At 33.8% G+C, this 8,040-nt stretch overlaps 1 protein-coding gene across 1 annotated transcript; it reads left to right on the top strand.

Moving 5' to 3' along the window:
* The first annotated feature begins 2,279 nt into the window (after positions 1-2,279).
* Positions 2,280-6,560, top strand: LOC661645 (engrailed). The gene is made up of 2 exons (XM_967795.5): positions 2,280-2,903; positions 5,940-6,560. The coding sequence occupies exons 1-2, from the start codon at positions 2,375-2,377 to the stop codon at positions 6,263-6,265; spliced, it is 855 nt and encodes a 284-aa protein (XP_972888.1). The 5' UTR covers positions 2,280-2,374; the 3' UTR covers positions 6,266-6,560.
* The last annotated feature ends 1,480 nt before the right edge of the window (positions 6,561-8,040 follow it).

Below are 8,040 nucleotides of genomic sequence, written 5' to 3'. Positions count from 1 at the left end.
ACCTGTTAATTAGTGTTACTCAAAATTTTCTCTTTACCAATGCGTTTGCTGATAAAATAGTTAGTACCTATATTTTATTCGAAGTAAATGTGAGTTTATGTAGCTCAGCCTCCTCACATAAACTATCACATTTACTCCTTATATAAAATAAATAAAATAAAATAACTATTATTGGTAGTGTTAAATTTAATCTTATTTGAATTTGGGATTTATTTTCTAAAATTCCTAAAATTTATATCAGCAGAGTTATAATGTGTGTCTGTACCTTTAAGCTAAAGAGGTCACTGGTAAACACAAACTCATTTTCAAGTTATTTACTAAATAAGTATTGTTTATTTAAAAAAAAAACATGTAGATGATATTAATAAATAGAGAGTTTAAAAGCCAATCAATGAATAAACTTATACCTAGGTATACTCGTAAGTCAAAGTTTCACCAAATACGTACATATATCTAACTTTTGCAGTTCAGAAGTAACTTGCATTGTTAAATTTTTCAGTAGGTAAGCCAATCATTCTTCCAGTAATAATCCTCCAATAATCACTTCTCCAGAGTTAAGCGCTCCAATAATGACTTTGTTTTTACCTTTGAAAATTTTGCTATATTGTTATAGTAAAAATTTTTAAACTGCGTAATTTTATTATTTTTAATATTTACTCTTTTGATTTACACTAATTGGGCTGATTGGCTTTTGAACTCTCCGAAAAATAACTATTTTACAAAATCAATATGATGCAGACAGTTTTGTGTAGAGGTTGGTAAATGCAATGCAAATGCAGTTTTTGGAAAAAAAGTGATTATTTGAAAAAAAAAAGGATGCAGATCTTTTTTTTTTTGTATAAAAAAACAATTTACATTAATGCGACCCTTGAGAGCTGTCAAAATGATTAAAAATACATGTGTTTACACTTTAATATAGAACTCAAAAATTAGTTTACTACCTAATTAAAATCTTAAAATTTGATATGTAATAATTATTAACAATTTTCTAAAAGCTCTTTGAAATACAAATTAAATACTTATAAAAATTTAAACGAAAATAAAATAACACAAGCCTTGAAAACCAAATTAAATACATTCTATTTTTGAAAAAACTGAATGACCTGTACCTACCTAGGTATAGCCGTTTTTGATCATCATTTTTTTAAAATCACATAGGTTTTGAAATTTGATAGTTGAAAACCAAGATGGCGTAAAATTCTCGTAGTTCGGAAATACAGCCATTTAGAAAATAAATGAAGAATAGAAAATTTCAGTTCAGTTTCAGTTATATCTACCTAAATTGAAAGTTGCAGGCCCTAACAGAATCATTCTGTGTGTTCAAACTTTGCTGTCATGGTAGCAGTTTTCTGTTTTCTAGTAGTTTTCGGTCAGTATTCAAATACACTGATATTTTTGTTTCTACCTAACTAAAAATGTATATTCAAGAACTGAATAAACAAGTAACTTATATTTGTGTTTACAGTTTAATAAAATTATTCTCTTTATTATTAATTAATCGATTAGTAGCTAATTTCAGCGCTCCTGTAAACAAACTAACCAAAAGCTGACTACTAAAATATTAAAAGTAAGTCGTTAGGAAATCATTTGCTCATTAAAAACGACAAAACATCGAGTCATCTCCGATTCGATTTTCTAATTAAAACGAATTTCATCTTCAATTAAAGTCGACAAAGTTTTCTAATGAGTCTCCACTAATTAGCAATCAATTCCCTATCACCATGCCAGATATCCGTCAATTACCACCAGCAGATTGATAAAATCATTATCTAAACCACTTATTAATTCATACTACTTGTGTATGATATTGAATTACCACGTTTACAGTGCAGACTCCGCCTCGGATCAACAAAAACAAACATACTTACGTCTCAATCTGGACACTTTCTCCCCTCTCCAAGAACTAAGCCAACCAGATTTGAATTTATCTGTCCACGCCCACTTTACCATTGGCAGAATATTACGGTTTGAGTGAGATGTTGACGGCACATAAAAAATAACGAGCCCGACAAAGACAGACAACATGGTGGAAAATCAATAGCGGTACAAATCTCCGCAAAAATAGCCAAATTTTCCGGAAAAATTGCACAAAACGACCAGACGTGAAAACCCAACTCCGAGATTGTTGCATTTTCGTGCCCTGTTGGGGTAATTTGGGGCATTTGCCGGCTGCAGGGGAGGGCGCCCGCTCAGAGAGAGACAGGCAAATGCGCGGAGAAAGAGACAGGCGCATTGAATTCGTGGGCGGGGCCAGAGCAAGCCTTCAGTAATAAAGATGACTATTTTGAAAACTTACTCAGTTTGACAGCGTACTTTTCGAAGTAAACACTTGATCCAGTGCAAGTGGCTGAGTGTGGTGAACTTATGACCGAGGATGGCGTTCGAGGACCGCTCCAGCCCCAACACCACCGACGATGCCTCCCAGATCAAAACCCCCAACTCCCCCGAGTCCTCCCGGACCTCTCCCTACACCTGCACCACCCTCTCGCAGGACTCCCCCAAGGGCGACTTCTTCCGCATCACCTCCTTCGCCCTGTCCAGCCCCAGGGCCTCCCCATCCCCGCCGCCCCAGCCCGAGCCCGTCATCCAGACGCTCAAATACTCCATCAGGAACATACTAAAGCCCGAGTTCGGGAAAAACGCCGTTCTTAAAACACGCACCAAGATTGGCTTCAAGCCCTATGAGATTAAAGAGGACGTCAAACCCTTCTCGACGGCGCCGCTGGGCAGCCTGTGCCAAGCCGTGTCGCAGATCGGGAGTCCGGAGCCCGTGGCGAGGCCGAAGAGTCCGGTAAAAGGGCTGTTGCCCACTCCGGACGATATCAAGAAGGACGAGGGGTCGGTGCCCACCTTGTGGCCCGCTTGGGTCTACTGCACGCGGTATTCGGACCGGCCCAGTTCAGGTAAAGATGGGACGGGGTTTGGGGTTATTATAAGCGGCTAAGGTCAACATCTGCTTAATATTCCGGATTCGGATGAGGCTTATGATGAATCAATTATTCATGTTACGAAATCGCTTCAAACATTTTATAGAATTTTAAATGTCCTTGACTTAGAGATGGACAAGCGGTTTGCGGTTCAAAACATAACATTTTACCCTTCCAAGTCTCTCTATAATTTGAGAACCACTGTCTTCGTAAATAGTCAGTTTTAAAAAGTATCTATTTATTTAAAGTTTAAAATAAAACTAAAAACAAAACAATAATAAATTAACATAAGCGTAGGATCTATATAGGTTTTTGCTAAATAAAAACTCAGTTCTTTCAGCAGCTGAACGAGCAACTGTGGTTTCGTTCGGCTATTTTTTTCTTGATAAAGCAAAACTCAAAATAACTTGGTTATTCCACAGTCACCTAAACGATAAAAGTCTCCGAAATCTTTAGTAATATCCTAATATCTACCTACAGGTTTAACTGACTGACTTTGATTGGCTTTGATGTGTCAAAGGACACGTTTTCAAACTGTTTACCTCCTTTATGGTTAGAAAGAGTAATTTTTTTATCTGTTATTTATTTTTCTGTCTGTTTTGCTTTTGTTGCTTTTGAAACATACAGATGACCAAAAGAGTTAAACAATTACAAAAAATTCCAGTACTAGTATAGGTATAAAGTAGTATAAAGGCTTTCAGAAAAGAGTTACATTATATCTAAGCTGATTCTTTATTAAAACACAAAGGCCTTTGAATTAAACTTTTATTGGTTGATTTTAGTTAAAAATCTAACTATTCCAAAAAAGTATGATATTTTTATTATATTTTTGGTTATTGTAATTAAGAAAAAAATTGTTAAAAATTGCACATCTTAAAAAAATAAATAGAACACTCTATTTTGTTTTTGGTTTTTATGAAGAGATAATTAAAAATGTCTTTGTGAAAATAAAGTTACAAAATGTTAATTATAGTAACAAGGCATATTAAGTATTCATTTTTAATGTATGTATCTCAAAAAGTAACTATCACACAGAATTCAGTGTCTTTTATTAAATAGTTTATATTTTTTCTCTGCATGCGAATTTGGTTAAATTTTTTCAATTTTTTTTTAATTGAAACATATTGCTGCACGAAAAATATTAGACATTTCTTATATCATTCTTTAAACAAACCATGCTAAATATTGATTTGTGCAAAAAGTTAATTAATAAATGTCGTTAGCCTCAAAAAATAATTAATTAGATGAATGAAAATTAAAAATTTAAATGATTAACGTAATTTTTGGGATACCAACAATTTTCTTAAATATTTTTTAAGCAAAACATTATTTAATATTTGTTTGTTTTAGAATGACATTAATTTTATTAGTACTACTTAATATTTCGCATTAATTAATTTTAATTTTAAGCAATTGTAGAAAAATTTTGAAAAAAATCAAATAGATAGAGGAAAAAGTAAAGAATTTAACAGCTAACGCTTATTTTTGTGTGATTAATAGTTTTCCTCTTAGCAGATTTACCTTGTAGATATGCAAGAATTTGGACACGGTAATAAAATTAATAACGTGAATTAATTATTAGGTAAAAATGTCTTTTTTCTACATTACCTAATCTGAAACAATGGTTGATTTTTTTAATGTTTAAAGTTACCTAAATGTTTTTAGAGAGATGATTTATCGGTCACTTAGACGCAAAATTAAAAAAAAATGTAAAATTTTATTAATTCTTTTATTTAAAAAAGATATTCAAGTCCAAAAGACTTCTTCACTTCTCTAAAAAAATATTAAAGCATAAATGCTCATGTTTTTTTTAAGCTAAATCTCTTTGATTCTCTTTGATTATTACCTTCAGTTTTGGTTTTTGCTGTAAGAAAGTTCTAAGAGGAATGTGCTTTCGTCAGTACAAAATGTACAACCAAAAACCAAACATAAATTTGCATTGTAACTTTTTTAAACGTTCTGGAAAAATAACTGTAATAGTTGCTGAAGTGGTTTCGTATTTATAAGTTTTGTAGACATCCTGTACCGTCCGTTTTGACTAGATTTTACGTAAAAATAATTCAAAAATAAATTTAGAAATACAGAAAGCTCTCTAATTTTTCTCGCACCTACCAAATTTTCAGAAATCTGCTAAAAAATTGCGGGGCTGTATCGATCCGGGCCCCAAATTAATTAACGTTTTTTAATCTAAATCACTCGCAGGAAGGTTAGCCAAATATTTAAGATAGCAGCCTTATACCTGAAATGTGCCGCATAATTTCTGTGATTATTTGGTCGTTTTTGTAATGACGTCATACATCAAACCCTCACCGGCGGTTTTTTATCTTGGAATTAATGCGGTCCGAGTCTTGGTATGACAAAGAAAAACCAAAAACCGCCGTCGCCTTCTTATCAGATCTCATAAGAATACAGTAGCCCCCAACTAATTGTTCGAGAAATGTCACCGAAAAACAATAGAACGCTCGATGATTGATCCTCGACATTAGGGTGAAAAATATCGGTTTCGGACTGCTGATGTTGCGACGACGTGTCAATACATCAGAGAGATCACTGATAAGTAAATGTGTGTATATCTGGTTGCATAATGCGAATTGATTTATGTGAACACTTTTCAGCGGATTCTATATTTAGGGTGAATCAATACGTCAACCGTGCACTTAAAATTAAAAATAAATCCGGCAAAAATGCGTTTTTAAATTCATACGGAGCTCAGTCAACGGCGCTGTTAAGTGCTTTTTAAACGATTTATTTTCGGGTCCCCTGCGACCAGCCACTAACAAGGCCTCTCGCTCATCTTAAATGGCCCCATAATAAGTTGCGCCCTTCTGTCCCCATATTTCAGCCGAGTTAATACCTCCCTAATGTCCTCTGCAGTTCGCTAACTGCGCCACAATTGCTCTAATTAGAGACAAATGTCGACCTTAGCTCCTGTCATGAATACCCTCTTTAGGGGGCTATTGATCAAAACACCAGGACCGTAGCGGCCCAACTGTAAAGTGCATTCTGTTGCAGGGCCGCGCTCGCGCCGCATGAAAAAACCGTCCAAACCCAACGGTGAGGACAAGAGGCCGCGGACGGCTTTCTCCAGTGCTCAACTGGCACGCCTCAAGCACGAGTTTAATGAAAATCGATATTTAACCGAACGGAGGAGGCAGCAGTTAAGTGCCGAGTTGGGTCTGAACGAGGCACAAATCAAAATTTGGTTCCAAAATAAGCGAGCCAAGATCAAAAAATCCTCGGGTCAGAAAAACCCACTGGCGCTGCAGCTGATGGCGCAGGGACTCTACAACCACTCGACAGTGGCGTGCGACGAGGACGACTTGCCCCTCTCGTCCTAAAGGACTTCATAGCTTCTAAGCCGATCTCATTGTATTTATTTGTACAAATTATTTAGGTGCATTATTGTTGTGTAAATATTGTAGAGAGCGAAGGCAAATCTCGTAGTTGCGTAATTTATAAGCCATTATTGCTTGAAATTTTGCGTGAAAATAACACGAGTAGTTATGTAGATGTAGATCGCTGTGTATGATAAAAGCCTTAAAAATAGACTGATTAAATATTTAGATTATAGCAAATTGTGCAATGTTCTCTTAAGACTTTCTTGTATATATGAAATAAATATTGTTCTTCCATCGTGACTGTTTTATTGCCTCCTTTCAACAATGACCATTATTAAATTTTTCCGTCACCACGCTTTGATTTGTTTCTCAATTGAAATTCGCTGGCATGCGAAAGAATGAAAGTCGATTAAGATCTTGTAAGGCTTTGCGTTAACGATATTCATAAACAACTGTCACAGCCCAATAAAGTAATTAACGGTGACTTAATTGACTTTATCTTTTTAACATCTGTAATCTCGTGCTTCTCGAATAAAGCGCATTTGAACGTTTTATTGCAGTTTACCAATTAAGTGATTCAAGTTTTGAAAAAATTTACATTATCTGGAATACACGATCTTTCACCATTTTCTAGTGCAAATAAATTTGCAATACCGTAAAAGTCGCCGCTAAGTTAGTACCGTACTTAAAAGTAATTCATTTGCTAATTCTCGAAACGTGATGCACGTAATCACTGATGCTCCACTATTGTCTTTGGAAAAAAATAAAACGTGTTAATTTATAAACAAGCTTTTAATGCGTTTTTGAGCCAAAGAAAGCTTTTTAATTGAAAATCTCAATACTGTGCGTAATTATCCAAATTTAATTTGTTGCTTTTGCGTGATTTTGTAGTTAAAAGATCGTTTAACACCTCATCAGAGAGATTGTTTCGAGCATTTAACGATTATTAAAAATAGATGGTTTTGGCCACATTAGGAGCCTTTCTAATTTAATTTATGGGTGATTATTTGCATACTGATGACGCCTATTTGTGCCGAGTGTTTTGTTTCAGGACAATAAAAGATGTTACAAGATAAACAAATAATTTATAATATTAAATTTCTCATTAATTTTACTATTTGGGTTTGTATAATTGGTACATCATTATTGTATTTCTGTGTTTTTATGTGTAACTTGAGAAGATTTTAATTATGACAACGGTACAAGTGAAAGAAATTAAATAAATATCAAATACAATAAAAAATGCAAAATTCTCCTTTTTTTAATTTCATTTAAATTTTAATCTTTGATAGGCCTATTAGTTCAAAGTATTAAAAATATATCATTATTTCGAAAACTAGAAAGTTATACATTTACATCTGACGCTACTACTGTTTTGATTCGACTTTATTTTTGAAATATATTTATGTAATTTATAATAAAAATTCTCACAGAAATGAAATCATAAAAGTCCGTTGCAACTTTAGTGTCGATTGCCATTTCCATATTCATGATACCTTGAAATTCCTTGACATGCTTTAAGCATCTTTTGTTTGTGTTATTTGTTATTTTTATTTGGCAACATGCAGTCAAAAATTTAAAGCATCGTCTACAGTTATTCATACCTATTTTGTTTTCTATTTTACATAATTTAAGCTGAAGTAAATTAATTTTTTCAGATTTCTGCGTAATAAGCAGGCAAATTTAAAAACTGATAACACAGCAATAATGGTAAACATGTCTGTCATGGAAGTTACGAGTAAAACGGTATTGTAGTTGAGATACGTAATTTATTT

The sequence above is a fragment of the Tribolium castaneum genome, chromosome 3 (assembly GCF_031307605.1).
Source record: "Tribolium castaneum strain GA2 chromosome 3, icTriCast1.1, whole genome shotgun sequence".
NCBI classification, from domain to species: Eukaryota; Metazoa; Arthropoda; class Insecta; order Coleoptera; family Tenebrionidae; genus Tribolium; species Tribolium castaneum.
The sequence above is the reverse complement of the archived record's forward strand: the minus strand, read 5'-3'. Positions and strand labels throughout refer to the sequence as shown.